At 39.3% G+C, this 25,570-nt stretch overlaps 1 protein-coding gene across 1 annotated transcript in view; it reads left to right on the top strand.

The window, feature by feature from the left end:
• LOC127418747 (teashirt homolog 2-like) overlaps positions 1 to 24,075 on the top strand; it is a 92,096-nt gene extending 68,021 nt beyond the window's left edge. Inside the window, exon 2 of the mRNA XM_051659520.1 lies at positions 20,246 to 24,075. Coding sequence (XP_051515480.1) covers positions 20,246 to 23,268 — 3,023 coding nt within the window. The 3' untranslated portion in view covers positions 23,269 to 24,075. The remainder of the gene's footprint in view (positions 1 to 20,245) is intronic.
• The last annotated feature ends 1,495 nt before the right edge of the window (positions 24,076 to 25,570 follow it).

Raw genomic sequence — 25,570 nt, 5'->3', positions numbered from 1 at the left:
GGCCAGTGGCGCCTCTTTGGCAGACATCTGCAGAGCAGCGGGCTGGGCAGCACCCAACACCTTTGCAAGGTTCTACAATCTCCGGGTCGAGCCGATCTCGTCCCGTGTGTTGGCAGACACGAGCAGGTAAGTTCCAGGACAGTTGGCCGGGTGTACTGCTTGCGCATAGTGCCTTTCCCCTCCCTTGAGGTGAAGACGTGCACTCTTGAGGAGAAAAAAGAGGCCTCGGCTGGGCTAGCCTGTCCCTATTGTTGGGCAGTCGACTTGTTCCTGAAGGAGTGTTCGATGCTCATAAGAGCGTTGGGGGAGGTTACGTGACAGCCTTGTGCGCTGGCTACGAGACACACAGCGGTCTGCCTGTCACGCACCACCAGTTCACGTAACACAGGACCCCTAGTGTCACTACATTGACACAATGTCGAGTGAGTGACAGATAGGGAACATCATGGTTACTTTCGTAACCTCCGTTCCCTGATGGAGGGAACGAGACGTTGTGTGCCACAACGCTGAACTACCCGCTGAAATGGCCGGGACCTGGTCTCGGCTCCTCAGTACAAAACCTGAATGAGTGGTTGCATACCAGCTCCTTTTATACCCGTATGTCCGGGGGAGTGGCATGCAAATTCCACTCGCCAATTCCCATTGGCCTTTTTTCAAAAAAGCAGAGGTGTTTGGGGCTCCCAACATCGACATAACGTCTCGTTCCCTCCATCAGGGAACCAAGGTTACGAAAGTAACCATGACGTTATAGTGAAGCACTACAATGGAAGTGAATGGGGACAATCTGTAAATGTTAAAATACTCACCGTTTCAAAAGTATAGCCACATGACATAAACAACATGCATGTCAATATAATTTTAGTGTGATAAAATCGCTTACCTTTTCTTTGTAAAATTGCCATGACAATGTAACGTTGTAAACCCTAAAACGATTGTAAAAACGTTGACTTAAACAACTTTACAGCTCAAATAATACACAGGTTTCAATATAATTAATGTAAGTGCTTTTAAAAAATGATAAGCTTCACATTTCTGCAATTAAAACCCTCCAAAAATTGGCCCCATTTTGCTTTTTTTTTTTAAGAAAAGATGCATCAAATAAAAAAAATTAAAAAAAAATTATAATCAACATTATGCCACAAATGCTGTTGTTTGAGCTTAACTTGTATTGAACCTGGAATATTCCTTTAAAATGGTGCAAAACAAAAAGAAATGGTAAGCATTCACAGCATCTAAAGTATACACATATTTTAATATATATTTCATATACATATTATTGTCTAAAATCTTAGTAAATATCAATTATTTCATCTTTTTATATTACAAATATTCATGTCATATGAATGAATATTAGTAAAGTTCATATCCATATTTATTTATTTAATTAATTAATTTCAAATACCCTAATGTATCTACTTGTATCAGTTGCTCGGTGTAAAACAGGAGTACGAAAGTTTAATCTGATAAATCAGTAAATCACATTTTGTTTGGAATAATTTACTCAGTGTCTGCATTCTTCCTTTAATAGCCATGAAGAATTAATACAGTGGAACAAATCATTTGTTTTTCTGCCACTGATACATGATAGAAGCGAATTAGTCATTCAAAAGCGAGAACTCATTTATCCACCACGTCAAGATGAAACTTTTAAGGATGTGACTTATGCTGTTTCACTGGTGAGTCAAAGTTCATACAGCAGGAATAGAGTTAGAATATGTACTTTCAAACCATCCACAATCTGTTTTGCTGTCTCTGTTGCCTTCCAACCAAATTGTCTGTGCGTTTTGAAATCCCGCTGCCCTTAAACAGCAACTTTACTCCTTTGACAGCACATAGAGCAACACTCTTTTATGAAGTGGAAAGAAAAGTTGACTCAAAAGAGGACTGTCAATCTTTCTCAGTAGTTGACACTTCTCTGTGGGGAGTTTTTGGCCTTTCAATTGAGTGGCTTCCTTTTTCATTCTAATCAACAACTCGATATCAACGCAACAAAATATCCACCAACAGCAGAAAAGCGGTGGGGGGAGCTTTTTAGAGACTGCCTTTGCCAACATATCTCACAATTCAGGCAACCATTGTCTGCGGCGCGGGCTGTCGCCAAGTGACAACGCTTTCCCGACGCATCCTGAAGTTAGTGCTTTTCAGCGAACGGCGGTCCCTAATCATCGTGTCGAGGACGTTTGACAACAGCTCCTGACAAATTTGCCATTAAAATGAATGGTAACCGTGAACAGAGGGTCTGTTTTGGAAACGTTTTGCTTTCGCTCTCTCTCCCTTTGTTGTGTTCTCCCACAGTGTTGCAGGTTTTGGCGGGAGACTTGTCTTCTTTCGCTTTATTTGTGGCACTAAACAGCCTTTGGTCCCACGAGAAGCTGACAGTAAGACGCTTCTGTTGCAAATATACTAGGAAGTGTCATTGAAGGGAAAAACTGGCTATCTACTGTTAATGAACTTGGAATATAAAAAATGCCTCCTTTGCTGAAAACCGCACACAACTGCTTGTATAAGGCAAAGTGGCAACTGGAGCAGGGCCAGAATCTAATGAAAGATCCATAGAATATCAACTGGGGGGTGGGGGGAGGTGGTACACAAAATGCGAATAGTTTTAAAGGAATAGTTCACCCAAAAATTAAAACTTGCTATTTACTCACCCTCATATCAGACCAAACCTGTATAATTTTCTTTGTTCTGTGGAACACAAAAGGTGAATTTTTTAAAGAAAATCCTGCCTGCTTTTTTACATATATAGTGAAAGTGAAAGAGACAAGCTCCAAAATAAATAAAAAAATTAATAAATAAAATAATAAAATAAAATAGAAATGCTTTCTCACAATTATTTTGGGTTCCCTTTCAATAGCTTTATCCATCCCTTATGATAATTAACCATGTTTCACTACAGTTACTATATTTAAACTATGGTATTTGTAGTAAAACCATAACTACAACATTTACCATGGTTTTACTACAGTAACCATATGTTTTATGTGATATTCAAAGTTAAACTATATAAAAAAATTTACTAAATTATAGTAAAAAGAATCTTAAACATTCTGCTAAAAAACATGGTGTAAGGGGGTTAGAGGGAAAGGAGGAGGTGAGAACCGGCTTGAGAATATAAATAATAGTTTAATAATAAACTTAAACAAAACCACACAAACATAAACATATGCAGGGCAGCTGCCTGTAATTCTCTCTCTCCCGAACTGTCGTCCCCGGCCGCCTTTATCCCTCGCGCGCCACATCAGGCTGATTGGGGACCAGGCGTGCGTCATTCCAGCCCGGCCTCACCCTCCTCGGCTCTACACTCCTCCCGGCGTTGCCTCAGGCTGGGGAGCCCCCGGCATGACGTACATCCCCCCTTCCTCTCCGGGGGGGGGGGGGAGGGTTGTGCCTTGTACATCCCTGCCTTCCTCGACCTGGGAGGAGACAGGAGGGGTATAACAACAACAAAAAACAAAATAGGCAAGGGAAAGGCCAACACGGAGCGACAGAGAGAGAGGAGAGAGAGAAAAAGAAACTCACTCACCGGTTCTCTGATGCGCCATCGTGTGGTCCTCGATCACTCCTCCATCCTCTCAGGTGGACGACAGCCGCTCCATCCCGGGCAGACCGGAGTCAGACCTCCGACCCCCAGCGGACAGAACACCCCTCCATGTTCCCAGCGACCCGTGGGGACACTCCTCCGCCCCTGGCAGCGGCCCTACCGCTCCAGGCAGTCGGGGAGTCCAGTCCCCACTCGCCTCACGGATGGCGGCCGTTCCCCGCGTCCGGGTGGTCAGGCTACTCCGTCCCCCGGCGGATGGCAGTGGCGCTCCGCTGGGTGGACGGCAGTGTTGAGGACTCTGCGACGGGCATCCCTCCTCCTTCCCGGGTTTTGGCACCAGTGTAAGGGGGTTAGAGGGAAAGGAGGAGGCGAGAACCGGCTTGAGAATATAAATAATAGTTTAATAATAAACTTAAACAAAACCACATAAACATAAACACATGCAGGGCAGCTGCCTGTAATTCTCTCTCTCCCCAACTGTCGTCCCCGGCCGCCTTTATCCCTCGCGCGCCCCATCAGGCTGATTGCGTCATTCCAGCCCGGCCCCGCCCTCCTCGGCTCTACACATGGTTACTGCAGTTTAACAAAAGTAACACCATGTTTAATTTGTGGTTCAAGTTAGAGGTCTGCAACTCGACCCGGGCCAGACGAGACCCGAGAACGGTCAGTTTTTCAAGTAAGACTTAAGTCGGGTTTGTGTTTGTAATTAATGAAAAAATAAACAGGCTTACTGAACTTGTTTCGTGAACGTGCTCTCACTCACAGATGCGCGAACGGACGAGTTAGGGGCCATTCACACCGAATGTGTTTTAACACACGTCTGTTCTGTTTTCCCATTGTTTAAACATATGCTGGATGAATGTCTTTGACATTTGCACCACATCTCGCATTTTCTTCAGCATCTCATGCAGGACTGGTATATTTTAAACACCATGTCAAGTTAAAAAGAACTTAAAATTGTCAAAAAATGCATGGAGAGACACTCTGTTTCATTCTTTGTACTGTGTCTAGATTGTTTTTAGTGCAGTTGTCACAAAGACTCAACATTCTAAACAAGTTCAGGCAGCATAGAGGGGACTGTTGCATTGTTTCATATTATTCCAGATTGTTCTACACCAAGTGAAGTTTCAGCGCATAAATGGTAAGGCAATGCTTTTTTCCCTTTCTGCTCTAGTGTACTAAGGGGCTGCTGTGCCATGTTAAAACTGTGTATGTTTACTGTTTCAATACTGTTATGAATGTTGCCGATATGCTTACATTAAATACAGCCTATTGCAACAGTTCTTGCTAGGAGAAGAAATTAGATAGTAAGCGATTTTGTGTTCAGTTTGGTTCGGGCTTAAAATCTGACAGTATCGTTTCGGGCCGGGTAGGTTCGGGCTACATGGTCTCGGGTACGGGTCGGGTTTCATTTTAAGGCCCGTGCAGACCTCTAGTTCAAGGACAAGCTTTTAAAACCATGGTTTCCAAAAAACAAAACAAAACATGGCATTATAAAAATTTACCATGGTTTCACCAAAGTAAAACTGCAGTTACCATGAGTATTTAGGGGTCTTTTGTTTTGTTTTTAGGTTTAAAAAAAAAAATTAAAAAATCATGTGGTATACAAGTTGTATGGACCACTTTATGATACATTATGGTAGGACTAAACTTTAATCGAAATAAAATCGAAATTGCGTGGATGGGTATTTATCTAAATTAAATTACCATTGTCAACTCTCTTGCAAGCAGAAATGTCATCGTTCAGTGTTCCGCCAAAAAAGCTTTCACCAAAATAACAGCTTATGGGTTTAACCAGCCCGGATAGCTATTTTGGCAGGTTCAGAAAATATTATGTAAATATGGTAATGTTTTATAATAATATGGTACTGTTATATAATAGTAATTGTATTATTATTATTATTATTATTATTATTATTATTATTATTATTATTATTGCTGTTGTTAATATTATACAAAAATATATTTCCATAATAATTTCTTTATAATACTTATTGTTTTAAAAAAAATCAAAAGTGATGTAAAGTGGGCTGAGACCCTATCACAAAGTGTAAAGTTTTTTTCCCCCTTCGATGTTCCAATGTATTTTTTATTTTTTATTTTATTTAGTCTAGTCTATTTAAGACTCAAGTGTGAACACCCTTTCTTGAACATTATTTCTGTTTGCAGTAGAGCAGGTTTGCCCATGACCTTTATCATATCACAATTCAAATTGCAATGCTATAAAGATAAAAGTGGCTAAGATGTTCTTCAAAAATTCGCCTTTTGTGTTCCATAAGATAAACAAAGGCATGAGAGAGTAACCAATAACAGAATTTTCATATTTAGGTGTACTGCTTCTTTAATTGAAAACACTCCCTTTTTCTTTCTAATTGAAAGTTTGATACCTGTTAAACTTTACCCGTGAAGAGTAGAAGTGTCTGTTATTGAAATCTTTTGGCATGGTATGAAGCCTGCGATAGTGTTGAGGTGTATTGGACCCTGCTGTATCCTAATTTTAGTATCAGTTGATTAACAGCAGTCTATAGATGTCAAACCTCTCACCCGGTGTCAAAAGGGGAGGGCTCGCTTCCCCTTTAATGATGTGCGGTCACAAAAAGAGGTTGCAATCATCACTTCCTTGCATATTTGCATGTTCTCCAACTATAATACTCGAAAGTAAATTAAAACCTCAGAATCCCATTAAAATGTGAAAAAATAAAGGGATAGTTCACCCAAAAATGAAAATTCTGTCAATATGTATTCACTCTCATGTCATTCCAACCCATTCTGTGGAACAAAAAAAAGAGATATTAGGCAGAATGTTAGCCTGAGTCACCATTCATTTTTATTGTATGGACAAAAGATGCAGTGAAAGAGAATGGTAACTTAGGCTAACATTCTGCCTAACATCTCTTTTTGTGTTCCATGAAAGAAAGAAAAAAATCATATGGGTTTGCAACAACATGAGGGTGAGTAAATGACAAAATGTAATTTTTGGGTGAAGGATTCCTTTAAATAGACGTAAAAAACTGAGTGATAAAGAGCAAGTGTATGTTCTCTAATCCAATACCCCAATTCTTTGTCTTTGTAATCATCCTTACATTGAGTCCTCTTTATATATGTCAGACAAGGTGACTGAGACAAAGGCCACTAAAGGGCTTTGTTCATTTGAAGTGCAGAGGACATCAGAAAGTGTCCCATCTGTTTCCAACGGTGTGTCCCCTCTACTTTCATTTAGGACAGTGCCGCTCAGTATCTTCAAGCGGAACTCTCGACAGCTGTTTTAAAGGAAGAACAGTGCATGCCCTGCTGTCCCAGGCTTGTACATCTCATTGTGCCTTGTGACATTTGTTAATGTCACTACTTTGTTCTACATTCCTGGAATTTTTGAATATCTTACTAAGATTATGCATGTATTACGCTTTATTGTTCATCTTTTTCTCTTTGTACAGGCTGTTTTAAATACAAAACAATTTCAATCAAAAGAGTCAGAGCCATGATGTAGGTTTCCCAGCCTGAGCAAGCAGGTCTTCAGGTAGTCTAACTGTTTTCCCAGCCTGGCCAAGCCATTCTTTGGGTGATCTAACTGATTTCCTAGCTTGACCAAGCCAGTCTTCAGGTGGTCTAACTAGTTTCCCAGGCTGAACAAGCTGGACTTTAGGTGTTCTCACTAGTTTCCCAGCTTGTCCAAGCCAAACTTCAGTTTGTCTAGCTTGTCTCCCAGCCTGGTCATGCTGGTCTTTAGGATGTCTAACTGGTTTCCCAGCATAACCAGTCCATTTTTGGGGTGGTCTAACTGGTGTCACAGCCTGACCAAGCCAGTCTTTAGGTGGTCTAACTAGTTTTCCTGGCTGAACAAGCTGGACTTTAGGTTGTCTCACTGGTTTCCCAGCTTGTCCAAGCCAATCTTCAGTTTGTCTAGCTTGTCTCCCAGCCTGGCCATGCTGATCTTTAGGATGTCTAACTGGTTTCCCAGCATAACCAGTCCATTTTTGGGGTGGTCTAACTGGTGTCACAGCCTGACCAAGCCAATCTTTAGGTGGTCTAACTAGTTTTCCTGGCTGAACAAGCTGGACTTTAGGTTGTCTCACTGGTTTCCCAGCTTGTTCAAGCCAATCTTCAGTTTGTCTAGCTTGTCTCCCAGCCTGGCCATGCCTGTCTTTAGGCTGTCTAACTGGTTTCCCAGCATAACCAAGCCATTCTTTGGGTGGTCTAACTGGTTTACCAGCCTGTCCAAGCCAATCTTCAGTTTGTCTAGCTTGTCTCCCAACCTGAGCAAGCTGGTCTTTAAAGTGGTGTAACTGCTCTCCCAGCTTGGCCATGCTGGTCCTCAGGTGGTCTAACTGGTTTCCCAGCCTGGCCAGTTTGGTCTTTAGGTCTAGCTGGTCTTCCAACCTGGCCATGCCAGTCTTCAGGTTGTCTTACTGACTTCCCAGCCTGACCAAATCAGTCTTCAGGTCCTCTAACTGGTTTCCCAGCCTGACCGAGCTGATCTTGGGGTGGTCAAACTGGTTTTACAGCCTGACCAAGCCAGTCTTCAGGTGGTCTAGCTGGTTTCCCTAACTGACCAAGCTGATGTTCAGTTGGTTTAGCTGGTCGGCCAATTGACCTCCCAGCCTGACCAGTTGACAAGTGCCCAAAAAAAATCCACAAAATTTCAAACAGATCGAGTTAAAGCTGTGGTCTAGTGGTTAGCAAATATGCTTTGAGTCGTGGCTCTCATGTGGGTGAAGTTTGAATCCAAATTGTGACATTTGCAGATTGCGTTGGCTAAAAAAAAAAAAATGGCACTTTCTTTTTTTGTATACAGTAAATTTTGTAAACTATTGGGGTTTCACATCTAATTTACCCATACCCTCCACTTTAGCAGACTTAAAACATTTTTTGAGCAAAATAATTTAATCATTTTTAGACAGGTGGCAGTTAGTCTTTGAAAGTACAGCCCACTCTCTCTGCCCACAATCCAGACATTGCTGACAGACATTGAATCACTGAAATTTGAACCAAAGCCTGGTGAACTTTCATTAGTACCACCCTGCTTACTTGACTGCTCAGGTTTAGATTAGCTGGAAAGACAGGGACAGTAGGGGCCAATGGGGCCAGTGCCTCTCCATAAGACCTCATCACAATCTTACTAGAGCAGTTTTGTCAAAAGTACCATGGTGGATCCGGTGAAAGACGATGGAAAGAGAGGGAGAGAAAGATGCTGAGATGTAGCGGCGCTATTGTGGCGTCACCCATGTTATATCATCTAATGTTTCAGGTGCTTCTATTTTTTGATAGCCATCCAAAGCAGAACATATATTATTGTGTTTTATTTTGATTAATGTGACCCCAAATCAAGCACAGCTGATGAAGGCTATCTGATCTTGATAAGCTAAGTTGATGTAAATGGAGGAAGGTTTTTAAATAGTTAATTAAAGGCAGTTTGCTGCCTTTCTGATAGTCCATCAAAAAATAGAAGTTATATAAGTCATAATTTCAGCACTCATTCTCATGTTGTTCCAAATCCGTATTACTTTCTTCTGTGGAACACAAAAGGACACATTTTAAAGAATGTACGTGTTGCTCTTTTTTCCATTCATTAAAAGTATATAGAGATGAAGGACTAGCTCCGGACAGGACAAAAAAGCTTGACAAAAGTACCATAAAAGATGTCCATTGACTATCTAAGCTGTACAGTAGCTTTTTGTGAGGAATAGACAGAATTTATAACTAATTTCGAAATTGATCTTTGTCTGTTTGATGGAATGAAGTCTCAAAGGAGCACTTTGTTTACCATCTTAAAGATCACAAATGTTTGTCAGTTTGAAGACCACAAATGTTTGTGACGCAAATGGCACAAGATCAGTTTATAAGAGCAAAGCCCTTAGTGACCTTTAAGTGTTTTTTTACATTCCATTTTATTATTTTTAGATTTCAACTACATCCATTATTAAAAGAAGCTTCCATTCTATAACAATGTTCACTTGGTTTTCAACACAGTTTATAATAATACGCCCTCTTGAGCTTTCGAAGAGCTTTTCAGAGAGTTTCCTTTGATGTACAACACAGTAAATATCTAAAGCAAAATGCTCCGAGAGCTTTGAAAAGATTTCACAATTGTGCATGTCACTGCAAATTTCCTGTGTCCGGCCTGAATTGTAGAACTCTTATTTGATTATATTATACCATTAAATATTCAATGCGCGGGTATATAAAAGCAAGGCATTTATCTGCATGAATAGCTCCTGTTTAGTCAAGGAAGTAATGTGCTTTTAGTAACATCTCTATCATGCATACAAAAATTAACTAATCTGTCCATCGCCTGGTTTCTCAGGTGCCTGTGACTCAAAAAACTCGTAAGCTGGATAAAATGCAATTTAATTTTTTACAGTCTGTCTATCTATCTGTCTGTCCGTCCGTCTGTCTGTCTGTCTTTCTTATCTTTATCTGATTATAGTAAATGGGTTGAAGATTTTTTGTATTATTTTAAGTATAAAAATGTATCTTAATTTTCAGAAGCCGAACTGTCAGTGACTGACATATTTTTTTTTTTTTTTTGTACTTAAATACATATATCTGGTATTTCTCACCTCTGGTCAATGTTATATTTGGACTTTGGAGAATTTTGACACTGCTCTTTCTGTGCCCATGGCTCAGCACAGCATAGGAAAAGATTTAATTGGGCCTGTTAAGTATTAATTGATATCACGTCAACAGGACAGTGTATTGACGCCTTGCAATCTTTGAACTCATTTACTAAATAGCCAAACATCCGACTTTGGTATGCTAATTACAGCAATCTCTAATCATATTAAAGATGCGTATTTAAAGGGATAGTTCACCTTATAAGTTGTAAAAAAAAAATCAAAATCAAAATAAAGGATATGTTTTTAATGTGTCTTTCATAATTTGTTTAAAGTGCAAACTGCAGTATTGCATGGTGGTAAAAGTTACAGCACGTTGCTTTTGCGCCTACCATATTTCCTGTGCAACACTGCAGATGTGTTGGGAGTGGCAAATGCTGCTAAATGAGATGTCTTGCTGTTTTATGCGATTTATCAAAGTCTCTGTACGCCATGGCTCGGCACACCACAAGACTCTTGAACTCTATTTAGGGCACAGTTAGGTAAACCCACAATGATCTTGGATGTCATAGCTTATGACAAAAATCAATAGCCAAACCAGTGTGTCCAACAAAGCCTTGCCTGTGCAGTGCTGACTGCAGTAGAGATTATGGCGCTCGCGTGACCTGCTTCATTAGAGTGTGTGAGTGCAGCCGTTTTTATATGGGACACGAAAAATCTTGCCTCTCCCCCACACTGCCTCTCTCTTTTTTTAACGTGTGGCATAAATCCGGGAGATGAAAATGTCACAGAGCAGGTTCATTTTGTAAAGAGGTTTTGATTGCCATGCGCATGTAATTGATTGTTCCAAGGACAGGGGGAAATCTAGAAATGTCATAACAGCCTCTGCTTAGGTCTCTCCTGCTGCGAGACAATCAATGAGAAGTAAAAAGAGCTATCGATCCGCGCCACAGCAAAAACTGTAGCCCGAGACGACAAGGAGATCAGTGGCGAAAGTGGCATAGACCGCCAGACCTGTCAACAACGTCTCAGAATTACGGGGTCTCCTGCGACGCTAGCACTACCTTTTGCATATTCGCAAAGGGCTGGAGATTTTGCAGCTGTCTCCTGCCCCCTCTTTCAAAAACCATCAATGATAGAAATGTTACTGCTATAGGGGTAAATGTTTGATGAAGTGCTGATAGAAATATTAGCATTCGCTCTTAAAGGCCACATGGAAAGAGCTGGCACTTGGCTGAAAAATCAAGAAAATTTGGAAAGTTCGGTGGCAAATAGAGCTGTGGCGAAATTAGCATAGTCTGCCTCAGAATTACAGGGTAGCCTGTACGCTTGTTTTAACATTGGCATATTGGAAAAAGGCTGGAAATGTTCAAGCTGTCCCCACCCTCGCTGATAGAAATATTATCATTAGCTCTTAGAGGGCATACGGTAAAGCAAGCGTTAGGCTAAAAGTTGCACAGGAAATTTAGTGGCGAAAGAGGCATAGATCGGCAGACCTGTCAGTAACGCTTAATAGGGTTGCATGCGACACAAACAATACTTTTCGTGTATTCGCTAAAGGGCTGAAGATATCGATCTATCAGCTGGCTCCCATTACACTCACCCCCCTAAACCTCACTCCCATCCGGGTCACGGCACCATTGTGACGCTCCTGTTCTACCCGCTCCGTACGGGACTCGAACCAGTGTCTCCGGCATGGGAGGTGGGTGCGCTAACAAGGAGGCTAAAGGCTACAGCCTCTAGCATTAGTCACTAGTGCACCTCTTGAGGTCAGGAGAGTCAGGTTTATACATACTGCATAGCTATCTATCAGCTGGCTCCCGTTACACTAACAGAAAAAATGACTGGAGATGTAACAGCTGTCTCTTCATTTAAATATGGTTAGCAATGGTAAATTTCTCATGGTCATCTTTTGCTATTGCTATCTAGTGGCATTTTCATGTTCAGTGAATGCAGGTTCTAAAGGTTACAAATTTTAGAATGTACTGTGTATCGAAAACTATACCTAAAATTTGTTTGAGGTCATTTCTGTCTCATTTTAGTTAGTTTTGAATGTATTTAAGTTTATTTTCAGTTTTTTACAACTATCATTTTCATTTAGTTAGGGATAAATATTTGATGAAGTTCTGATAAAAAATATTAGCATTAGCTCTTGAAGGGCATGCGGGAAAGCCAGCGCTGGGCTAGAAATAATGTACAGTATTTGTGCTGAAAATTCAGTGGCAAAAGTGGCAAAGACAGGCAGACCTGTCAATTACACCCCAGAGTTACAGGCTCTCCTGCGGTGCTAGCATTATCTTTCACGTATTAGCAAAGAACTGGAGATGTAACCACTGTCTCCACATTTACATCATTTAAATATGATTAACAACATCAAATTTCTCATGTTCATCTTATGTTATTGCTATCTAGTGGCATTTTTGTGTAGTGGAGGTGTTTAGTTTGTTTTTTCAGATTAAGTTTTTTTATTATTATTTACTGTAAGTGTACAAAAAAATGTTTTCATTTAGTTTTTGTTAAAAATAATAGCACAGCTGCATCTGAGCTAAAGAAGTGCTGATATAAATATTAGCATTAGCTCTTAGAGGGCACGTGGGAAAGCGAGCGCTTGGCTAAAAACAATTCAGTGGCATGGAAAATTAGCGAGTGACAGGAAAAGTTCTTTCACAAGGACCGCCTGAATGTTATGTTAGTTCATAGTCACTCTGAACTAATGAAAATCACACCCCTGACTGAATGCTGACTGACAGATTTACCCCCAACAGAAGCTCACACATCTCAAAGGGGATGATTAGCCCACTGCAGTGGCACGCTAAAAGGACACGTCCACCGAGAAAACTCACATGCCTCATACGCCACATTTTTAACTGTTATTATTACTTTTAGCCCTGTATTAGTGGATATACTTAGTTTCAAGAGCAATTTCTGCATATTTAAAACCAAGTAACTCTTTGGAAACCATGGCGTAGCGGTTAGCTCACATGATCTAGCGCAGTTGTTTTCAACTGGTTTTGCTTCAGGAGTCACATTTTACACTGTACATGAAGTGGCGACCCAATATAGTACCAAAATTGTTTATCATTAAAAAGTAAACAAAGATATCCTTAAAATCAAACTATAGGCAGACCTATATATATATATAGAACTGGATTGCTCATGACGTCATATCAGTGAAGCCACTGCGGCGCCATATTGCTATACCCAAACATTCCAGTGCCCCTATTTACCTAATAGGAAATCATCTAAATTCAGCTAGTAAACATTAGTCATTCAATCACCGATTTTATATCTGAAATCTGCTTGTGCATCCCTGCAACCCAAACGTCCTACACATTTAAGTATTTATTTATTTAAAGTCGGGAATTTTTCCTGTTTCTTGAAAGCCTGAGCAAGTTATGTATATCTACTGTATATCAAAAAGTATCCACCACTAACAAACTTCATCAGCGAACAGATCACCTGAATGTAAAAGTGTTTGCTCAGAGTTACTTGTTTTATGTTTTTATCAAAAAGTGCCTTTTTCTCGCGGTCACTTGAATAAGAGCGCGCGCTCTCGCTCCCTCTATCACACACGCAGCGGGCACTGAGACTGAGACACGCAAAGCAAAGCTGGTTAAAATTAAACTGATATGGGTTCGACTGGAGGATAATTAAATAAACTGACTACAGAGAGCACTTCAATATGAAAACAAGCAAATTCAGGGCATTTAAGGCGATTTAGAAATCCCGATCTGACTTTTTTAAAGTCCCTTTCAGGGATAAGGATGTGTTGTCACCCTAAACAAGCAGATATGACAGCTTTTCCTGCTTACATTACAACTTGTGGACAGTTTTGCCGCTTCCTTTGGTGATCGTTGTGCTGTACTGATAGACTGAACAAAGGGGCAGGTGAATGCTATGACATCGCAATCCGCGTAAATCTTCTCCCTCGTAACGAATATTATCCATAACAAGCAAATCAAACATTAAACATGATTGTCACTTGAGGGCGAAATGCAACTGTCGTATCCGCAGGTCGGAGATGGTGAAACGGGGGTGTTTTCTCCTGTCAGTCATTGACGCTCTATGAGAGGTTGGGCATACTAAGATGGCCGCTCAAACACTCCGATGGCTTCACCTCCTGCTGGCAGTTTAACGTTGCATCAGCGATCCAATTCTATTTATATATCAGTGATAGACACTCATTTTGATGTGTTGTATTAAATTACACAAGCATGTTACATTTTACATGCTTTTTTTGTACCTCTCAACTTTTTTTCAAAATCGTGCTCTTTCAACTGTCTTCCTTAAAATTTCATAAAAAGTACCACATAACTTAATTTTAGGTGCATGAAATTTGAAAGCCAGCACATTTTTACACGAGTACATTAATATGATGGTGCCAGTGGAAATAACCAGATTATACTTACTTTGATCTATCAAAGTGCAAAATCATTAGCTCATTACAGTTTTTACAGGTTTAGAATACGGTTCATCATAATATCTGACACCATTGTATACAAATCTGAAAATACACCACTGTCTCTTTTACAGTTAAAAAGGCTTCTGTTTTTCGAGCATTTGATCACATTTACAGTAGTAAGAACTGACTTTCAAGAAAAAATTATAATAATACTGCTGCTGTATATATGAATCAGACATGAAAGGCACATTTAATGCGTGCATTTCTCTGCACAGTTCTACAGCCATTTGGTTTGAAATCAAGCAGCTCTTTGAAATCCAGCTGTCTGTATGTTATGCCAGGAGTCTTTCCCAACAGACTAATGTTATAAACACTTAGAGGCTGATTTATGATGGACACCTTCAGTTTTTTGACCTTTGAATATCCCTGTCTGAAGATATAAATTTGTCGTGACACAGATTGGAGGGTTTACAGAAGTTTATGACATGCTAAATCTCAGCACAGGCGTGCCAGCGCCTTATTTTGTAAGCCTAGTTGGACCAACGGCCTTTTTCATTGCTGTGATATAGCACAGAGTGCGCAACAACCGTGTGTGTGCCCACAGCAAACGAGGCTGTTAACTGTTCCTACATGGTTTGAAAGTTTATGAATATTTCAGGTTCAGTACAAGTTAAGCCAAATTAACAGAATTGGTGGCATAATGTTGATTACCAAAAAATTACAAAAAGAAAATTATTTACATTTTATTTTTATTTTTTATTTTATTTTTAATAACCTTTTTTGTGTAAAGTTATATCTAATTTTACAACGTTGTTGCCATGATGACATAACATATTCAATATTCATGATTTTGCTGGTGACATTAAATAACATGCAATAAAGTGTGTGATGTTTATACATGTTTTTATTTTATTTCCTAAAGGTATCAAAAAACTAGTTTCATGATCCTTCCTCATTTCACATCTCATGAGATTGCAAGCACTTTAATTTAAACTTTAATAGCAAAAAAACGTATTTGAAGGAATATTCCGGGTTAAATACAAGTTAAACTCAATCGACATCATTTGTGGCATAATGTTGATTACCACAAAAAATTATTTTGTCTCATCCCTCCTTTTCTGTAAAAAAAAGCAAATACAGAAGTTACAATGGAAGTGAATGCGGTAAAAATACAGTATAGGCTTAGTATACTTTGTATTCTTTTATATGTAAATATAAATGACAATGATTTAGTATTCGTCCTTATAATTATAGTGAAGTAGATTATGGATAAACTTGGCAACAGTGCTGTTTGGTTGAAATAAAGGTTCCTTATGATTAGAAAAAACACTCTTTTAAGCCATTTCAGAGCTAATAAATATTGAGATCCAATATTGTCAAACAGCTAACTATAACACTCAACCCTACCATATGCACAATTACAAAAAGCATTCATGTATGCACTGCTTAGACCAAATCAAAATAATGTATATTGAATATCACTGAAATTAATACAAACGGCCCACGTTAACGTTAAGTCATGCTTTGGTTGTTCTACTGGCCAAACATCAATAACAAAAGTGTGTTGGGAGGGTTGGAGGGGGTATTGACTGTAGTTGCCATGCTTGTGTGGCTGTGTCCTAATGCTCAACTGTAGTAGAATATACACTGAAGAAAGGACTGGTGAATTTCATGTCTAGGGGAGTGGTGTCCTTGTGTTTGATCTTGCACTCCGAAATCCTGCCACTTGGCAGGGATCACCAAGCTGGCTAATACAAGCTCCCTGTTACAAATGGGTAAGGAAGGGGAAATGTAACCATTCATGAAGGGATTTTAGAGAGATGTGGGCCTGGAAGGTGAACATGTGTCTTTGGTGGTATTAATGTCTATATCAGATGATTGGAGCAGATTGGAGAAATTAGAGTCTTGGGAACAGTGACTGTGAATTGAGAAATGCCACCCTGGTAAATGAAATAGAGCACTGTCAATTTAATACTTCCTTGTAGTGAAATTATTCATATATTTATTAAAAAAAAAAAAGCAAAAATAATGCATTTAATCTTGCACACTAATTTGTGCGTAATTTTCATAAGGAATTATGAATCCTAAAATCAGAGAAATTCAAGTTTGAAATATTACCTAATAACATAAACACAGGAGGCGTTTTTGCTTTTCAATCTCTGTATCATCTACGTAATCATGCACTAGACAGATGTCTTTAAGCATGATGATGTGTTGCGCTTTTATTTTACGTCTCGTGGCATGAGATCAGAATTTTTAAGATGCTATATATCAAGATAAACGTAGTCTGGGCGATATATTGAATATTCACAATACAATCGCAATGATTTTGCTGACAATATAAACGTAAGCAATATCGCGATATGGATTTAAGGCACTTTTTATTCGGCCACTACGTTTCCTAAGATCATGTCATTAGACTAATTTTACAATCCTTCAGGGCTGCACAATTAATCAAAATATTGAAATCGTGGTATTGTCATATGTGATATAAAACCACAAAAGGACGTTATTTAATTAAATTAACAATGTGTATGGAGAAATGCCACCCTGATATTTAAAATAAAATAAGTGGCACTGTCAATTTATTACTTTCGATAGTGAAATTAATATATATATATATACACACACACACACACACACTCACTGGCAGCCAAAAGTTTGGATAAATGAGGAATGAAGGCTATATAATGCTTGAAACTGCAAAAAAACTGATTTCAAAAAGATTTCATACAAAGGTGTACACTACAGTCTTCAAAGACAAAGGACAACTGGCTCTTAAAAGGACAGAAAGAGATGTGGAAGGCCAGATGTACAACTAAACAAGAGGATAAATACATCAGAGTCTCTAGTTTGAGAAATAGACGCCTCACATGTCCTCAGCTGATAGCTTCATTGAATTCTACCCGCTCAACACCAGTTTCATGTACAACAGTAAAGAGAAGACTCAGGGGTGCAGGCCTTATGGGAAGAATTGCAAAGAAAAAGCCACTTTTGAAACAGAAAAACAAAAAGAAAATGTTAGAGTGGGCAAAGAAACACAGACATTGGACAACAGATAATTGCAAAAGAGTGTTATGGATCTTAAACCCATTGAGCTTTTGTGGGATCAGCTAGACTGTAAGGTGTGAGAAGTGCCCGACAAGACAGCCACATCTATGGCAAGTGCTACAGGAAGCGTGGGGTGAAATGTCACCTGAGTATCTGGACAAACTGACAGCTAGAATGTCAAGGATCTGCAAAGCAGTCAATGCTGCACGTGGAGGATTTTTTGATGAGAACCCTTTGAAAGAGTTTAAGAAGATCTGAAATTTCTTTTCAGATTGCAGTTTTTCACGTTATTAATGTCCTGACTGAACATTGTGATCAGTTGAATGCCACTTTGGTGAATAAAAGTACCAATTTCTTTCCATAAGAGCAAAATCTGTACATTATTCCAAACTTTTGGCTGCCAGTATTGCATTTTTCTAATAATTTCAATGTAAGTAATAAATTGACAGTGCTACTTATTTTATTATATATACAGTGTATATATACTGTATATATATATAGTAAAAATAAATGTAGCTATTTCAAAATGCTAAATGTATGGCTGTGGACTGTTGGCCAGTGATAGGGTTATATTCACTGATATGTAAATAAAACCTATATTAACTTTGTCACTTTTTGTACTCGTCTGCCACTAAAATGTCTTGTCTTTTAATTATCTTCATTTCTCATCAAATATTGATATTTGTAATTATTTGCTATTAATTGCATCTCATGTAATTCAATAGAATTTTTTAATACAGCATAAATTGAGATACATATTTGAGTTGTTTACCAAAGAATGCTAAATTGACAAATAGTGTCAAAATACTGTAAAAATATTTTGTTTAGATTTCCTTGAAAGGTAAGATCAGTGTTGCAAGGCTTAGTGGATCCAACGGAATGTCAGAGTAATAAAACACACATTAAAACATTTTAATTGCTTTGAAAGAGACACTTCTCAGACTTGTCCTAATTTTTATTAGGTTAAAGAGTATTAGTTTCACTAAAATGCAGTGCGGTTGTCTAATGCATTTCTCATTTAGCCGTCTGTCTTTCATCCGCAGTACAAATAGCACTCAATTGATTCCTCCAGGTGTATGGTGTCATGGTAACTTTGCTTGTTTAGACTGCAAATACTCATGGAACATCATCAACATCTATCGTAAAAATCTTGTAAACAGAGATATGCATAAACATGCCAGTCACTGAAATATTGCATTGCACCATGACTTAATTTATTTGTAACAAAACCAGGATTGTGTAACAGAGTACAGGAAGAAAAGTTCTTTCAGTCTCAATATATTACACCGCAGATAGTTCCCCTAAAATTGAAGATTCTGTTTTTGGATGAAAACTTTACTTGTTTTCAAAGAATATATGCTGAATCTAGTTTCTTTTTCTTACCCACATGGGCGAATGAGTGTATTTTCTTGTTTTAAACATAAAACTCACAAAGTTTTCATTCACTTAATACATAAACTATACCCTTAATTCACCAAAAAAATTTTTTTTTAAGGATATTTAGATATTTTTACTGGGAAACAAGACAAAACTACTAATTAAAACAATTCATCTTTATAATTGTTTAGTTTTTTTTTTTTTTTTTTCTTTACACAAAGCCTTGATCCCTCACAATATGTAAATAATCTAAAGCTAAGTAAAGACTACATGGCTGTCTGTCATAATGCCACTTCACTGGCTGAGTGATCACAAACATTCAAGACACCACAGAGAAGGCATCTCACTCCTTTTATGTCAAAACTATATATACACATATCAATACATAAAACATGATTCTTTCCTCCGACACTGCTCATGTATCAGCTTCTTCCAGGATGCAATTAACAATCATAGTCTGTCATTTGAAAAATCTTCAATCATAGTCTGTCATTTGAAAAATCTTCATTGCGGAAGATCAAGGTCATGGCACATCGAGAAGCTTTTGTATGGGCATGGTGGGCCCCTTGATCGAAGAACCCCATTCTCCGCATTTGTGTGGAGAGGCTAAATCCCAGCTCCATCTTTATCCATCTGCTGACAGCAGTTCACCTTCCTGCTTACTCTTGAGGCACCTCTGAAATATTGATAAAAAATCTTATTTTCAGAATCCAAAAGCAAAGGACATAGCGAGGGCTACATAGTGCAGCAAAGTTCCCCTCATTGAGCATCACTAGCTGAAAAAGAAATATTAACCACATGAAAGGAAAGTGGCCCGGGCTGTTAGGTCCTATGTATATTTAACTGAGCACATCTGCCCGTAACAGCTCTTGAAATTCAAAGTGCCATCCAAATATGTGGTTATAAAATATAGATAACCTTGATTTTTCCGAACCGCAACGATTTATATAATTGACTGACTTTAAGTGAATAATTTATTAAGGTTAAAGAAGTGATGAAAGATTTAGCAAATGATTCTTAAACTAGACAATAGTGCTTAATTTGTAAGCAACAAATATTAATGAATCAAAAGGATGTCAGGATGCATTTAACTGAACTAAATTTATGCTGCAATATCTAAATCTAGTGAGGATGTTTTCGCCTCCTTTTGAGTGAGGGTGATTGACAGAAAATGAGAACTTTTTAGACATTGTGTACTCACAAACTGATACATCTGAATCTTAAAATATCTTAAGATCAACCAACCAAGTATGATTGAAGTTTATAAATTATACAAATTTACAAATTATAACTCCTCTATCTTTCTGTTCTGTGTTTCAGCATATGAGCCAGATGAGGATGTCGGTGGCCAAGATTCGATCACAGGGGAGGATGGTGACAATGAATTGCAGATAGAGGAGGAGAACTCTGAGATGCCCACTTCTAAGGACAAAGAAGACAAAGAGATAGACAACAAAAGCAGCTACAGCTTCCAGAACTCTCCAGTCAGTGTCCTCTCCAACCAGGAGGTCGAGTTGGAGTCCCGCCTGAGTGATGGCAGTGACAGACTGTCTGACTTTAAAACCTCGCCACCAGGAAATCAGAAGGACTCTGAGAGCCACGGCTCGAGACTGAAGGATGACATGCACAGTAGCCTGGAGAAAATGCGGGCTGCCTATTCCAACTTCCTTTCAGACTCCTACTGGTCAAAAATTGGACTAGATTTGAAGGTTGGCAACACTGGCAGCAAAGCGAACTGTGACAGCACTAATGGGAGCACCAAGAGTGAGTTTGACTGGCACCAGGACGCACTCTCAAAAACCCTGCAGCAAACATTGTCCCCAAAACCTGTGTCAAAACCTAATCTATTCAGCTCTGTCCACCTGTACAGACAAAGCAGCAAAGCATGTGGTGCGGTCTTTACCGGAGCCAGTCGGTTCCGTTGCAAAGATTGCAGTGCAGCTTATGACACGCTGGTGGAATTGACAGTGCACATGAACAAGAGTGGCCACTACCAGGATGACAACCACAATAGGCAAAGTATTGCCTCCACTTCTACATCCAAGAACCACAAGAGGAACCTTCAAGACATGGAAGGCAAGGAAGATGCACAAAAAGTTCTAAAGTGCATGTTCTGTGGCCACTCTTTTGATTCACTACAAGACCTAAGCGTCCACATGATCAAAACAAAGCATTACCAGAAAGTGCCTTTAAAAGAACCGATCCCGGTAATCACTCCAAAATTAGTCCCACCAGCAAAGAAACGTGCATTTGAAGCCACAAGGCCTTGTTCGCCTGATTCCACCACAGGGGCATCAGGTTACAGTGAGGCACAAAGGTCATCTGGCCTAGCCAATGCTCCCAACAACCGTTATGGCTATCAGAATGGTGCTAGTTACACATGGCAGTTTGAGACATGCAAGTCTCAGATTCTGAAGTGCATGGAGTGCGGAAGCTCACATGATACACTTCAACAGCTTACAACTCACATGATGGTCACTGGCCATTTCATTAAGGTGACAAATTCAGCTTCCAAGAAAGGCAAGCAACTAGCCCTCGACCCTCTAGCAATAGAGAAAATGCAGACGCAAGCTGATCCAACAATGAATAAACTTGAAGGAGACAAGGTTTCACCAAAGAGCACAGCATCTGGTGACTCTGAGAGGGCTACTCCACAGGAAATGTCACCGGACAAAGCTGAAAAAAATGGAGACAAGGATGACAAGCAAGAGGATGAGGATCAGAAGTCCACTGACGCTAATTTTAAGCATCCATATTTGCGAGAAGAGGACCTTGAGCAAGGGTCCAGCGGAGGGGGTGACATTCTGAAGTCTTTAGCAAATACAGTGGCTTCGGCAATCAATAAAGCTCAAACAGGGACCCCCAGTTGGAGCGCTTACCCCAGCATTCATGCAGCATACCAGCTATCAGGTGTGATCAAGACCGCCTCGTTTTCCACTTCTCCTCCCATCCAACTCAAGCAGAGTCTCAACCACAAGCACAGACCCATTGCTCCTAAGGGGAAGTTCTATCAGGGACTTCGAGGACTTGAAAGTTACCACAATTTGGACATCAAAAAGGAGAGGAGTGGTGCATCTGTAGGCAAAGAGAGCCAGAGCAGTAGGTTTGATCTGGTGGAGAATGATGACAGTGATTGTCAGGATGATTCCTCTTCCTCTTCAAAGCTGGATGCAGACTGTGTAAGTGAAGAGAATGACACAATCAAAGAGAAGTTGAGCCCAGCTTTCTCTGACAGAGGGATCCCGTCGCCTAGCCCCCCTGCCAGTAACGGGCACAGCAATTCCTCAGAACTTGTCAGCTACTCCCAGGAAGTTCTTAGCATAAACCCTCTAAGCGCATTACAGTCTGTCTTGAACAATCATTTGGGTAAAGCAAACAAGCCGAGGCCAGAAAGCATTCTCTCCCATCGAACACAATCCATATTTTCTGAACTCAGTAGAGGTTTAGAGAAACCAATATCAGCACTCTCAACTGCTGCCTCTGCCAAGAGGGCTAGCAATAGCTTCATGTACACAAATGACGACCAGCCTATAGACTTGACAAAATACAAACACAACAAACCAAACTCGTCCCTTTCATTGCAGTCCTCCACTCCGATGCCCCAGAAATATGCACTCTCTGACATTGCTGATATGGTGAAGGTTCTTCCAAAAGCCACTACCCCGAAGCCACCGATGCCAGCAAGAGTGCCTGCAATGAAGTTGGAGACCGATGTGCGAAGTTTCGAAGATGTCTCCAATGAGATGTACTCAGTCCACAAGCGTAAGGGCCGACAGTCTAACTGGAACCCCCAGCATCTGCTTATTCTTCAAGCTCAGTTTGCCTCCAGCCTTTTTCAGACATCTGAGGGCAAGTATCTTCTCTCTGATCTTGGTCCTCAGGAGAGGATGCACATCTCAAAGTTCACTGGGCTTTCCATGACCACCATCAGCCACTGGCTGGCCAATGTAAAGTACCAACTTAGGAAAACAGGAGGGACCAAATTTTTAAAGAACATGGATACCGGCTATCCGGTATTCTACTGCAATGACTGTGCGTCGCAATTCAGAACGCCCTCTTCGTTTATATCCCACCTTGAGAACCATCTTGGTTTCCAGATCAAGGACATGAGCAAACTACCCATAGAACACCCAACAAAAGTAACAGAGCCCGAACTTTCAAAGGCCCTCTATGTCCGACCAATGGATTCGCAGATCATTGAGGACGAAACTGACTCCAAGTTCAAATGCAAGCTTTGCAGTCGGACATTTGCCAGCAATCACGCAGTCAAACTTCACTTGAGTAAAACTCACAGTAAATCCCCTGAGAATCATTCACAGTTTGTTGAAATGGACAAAGAGTAGCTTTGGCGATTTTTACTACTTGTAGTTATCTTGTTGGTAAATAACTGTAATTGCTCTGCTTTTATAAATCACGGGTCAAATTGTCTCTCTCTCTCTCTCTCTCTCTCTCTCTCTCTTTTTTTTTTTCCATAATGTTTCAAGTAGCATTATGTAGAATGCTTAAACTTCAATTTCAGAATCATCTTTTCATCATACTGAGAACTAAATGGACACACTGGCCAGGTTAGAATTAAGTTTACTGTTAGAAAATAAATACTCATTAAAAGATTAAGAATACATTGATGTATTTCTTTGCACCCTGTTTAAATGCACCACCAGTAATGAATTGTATTACTGCTTGAGACATAAATGCTGATGTTTGCATGCAATATAGCTCTGGCTATGACTACTATTTATTTGTATGATATGGCAAGTTTTAACTATATTACTTTTAACAACAAATTGATCAATACAATTTAAATGTAATTTGCAGATCTGATAATGCATTGTGGAAACACACAGGCGCTCAAACAGGTAGCCAGACACACATTAAAAACATCTACTGAAGTGTACAGTATATTTGCTCTGTAAAATATTTGTGTCGCAACGATAGAACAGAGAAGCACTTTAATAAAAGTTTAATCACATGTTTAGGCGCAGATTCAATGTGTGGGCTTACAGATTTGGACAGGTTTGACACAAGGATGTCTCACATTAATGTATATTTAGCATTGCAGAAAAAGTGTCTCATCAGTTTGAAAAAACATAGTGAGACAAAAGAACACTGCACCTTTTATACGAATACAAATAAAGCATTAACATTTTCTAACTGTCTACAAGTCGTCACTTCAAATCTATTATTACGATAGAATGAAACAAAAAAAAAATTAATTGCATTAATCATTTAAAATATTCTGTTTATACATTCTTTCTTTAGTCTCTCAGAAATTATTTTGATTACTTTTACCATGTAGAGGAGACCAGGGCTGGTTGTTAAATATTTCTCGGGGGAGGTTTCAATTTCTGTGTAGGCTCAAACCTTAAGGTATTGGCTTTTAAAAATAAGCTATTGAACATTTCATCCCTTATTGCCCAGGAAAAAACAACACACGTTGACCCATTTAACCCAAGAGTGTGGCATGTTGTCACAATATATGAGGTAAGTTGTAACAATGAAACCAACCATTAATCAGTCTATTACAGGCTGTTTTGTTTTGAAACGCAAAACAATTCATGAACCAGCAAACATTTAACAGAAAATCTGAAATATTACATAAAGAAAAATCAGACTATTGTTTCCCCAACAAGTTTTATAATTATTTTTATTTTTTATTTTTTTATTTTTTTGTAGGCTATTTCACAACATGTGACAACTTACCCCAAACTGACATTTATGAAGAAAACACTAGTCCTAACAACAAAGTTCAACTTTCTGGTTAAAACCTACCTTGCTTGTCAGATCTAACTCACACTTTCCTTTACCATTGTGATTTTGTGTTTGCATGTTTTAATACAAATATGATTAAATTAATTACAGTTATGGTTTGAAAGATGCAATACACAAAATTATTTTAATGTAGCATGATTTTGAAGTTGGTGTTTGAAACCAACATACCTGTACAAAACCACTGTTTGAAAAAAAACGTGTATAACTGGACTTTTTAATCGAAACCTTACGGTTAGTGAGATATAGCCCTTGTCACAACCTCCCTATATGACAGCTAGCCCCAGTAGTGATGACTGATGATGATACCCAGACATTGAGTATTGCATATGATGCACTCGTGTTACATAACATGTTCCTGCGGGTTCTTTTGTTCCAAAACGATCAAAAAAATAATTACCCTCTGAACTTGTAACATTTTATGCTATTTCCTTTTTTCTCCAGCAATCAAGCCACCAATTACCACTCCCCATCATATCTGTTTTATAACAGGAAACTGACATTTGATTGTAAATGGGAGAAAGTAAACTGGCGATTCGAGTGTCCTGACACCGGCGTGCCCTCCATTGTTGGAAATGAGCAGGCAATCACAATTGCTCATCAGATGACCCCTAATGCAGTTTAAGTATTCCGCAATAATTTCTCCTCCTTGCATTTATAATTACAGCCATAGAGCTCACACCTCACTGCACAGATTAAAGCCATAAATTATTGAGCGCCTTGCCTCACCGATGGATTCCTGATTCCCTCTGTCGAGCCATAATGCTTGGAATACCAACTTCCCTTAAATGGAAGCCAGAGGATGATTTAAGATAGGCTGAACAATATGACAAAATGAACGTGATATTCCAGTCATTTGTGTTTCTTAATTAAAATTGA

Source organism: Myxocyprinus asiaticus, chromosome 28 (assembly GCF_019703515.2).
Source record: "Myxocyprinus asiaticus isolate MX2 ecotype Aquarium Trade chromosome 28, UBuf_Myxa_2, whole genome shotgun sequence".
Lineage (NCBI taxonomy): Eukaryota > Metazoa > Chordata > Actinopteri > Cypriniformes > Catostomidae > Myxocyprinus > Myxocyprinus asiaticus.
Note: the sequence above shows the minus strand (reverse complement) of the source record. Positions and strands in the feature narration are given on the sequence as shown.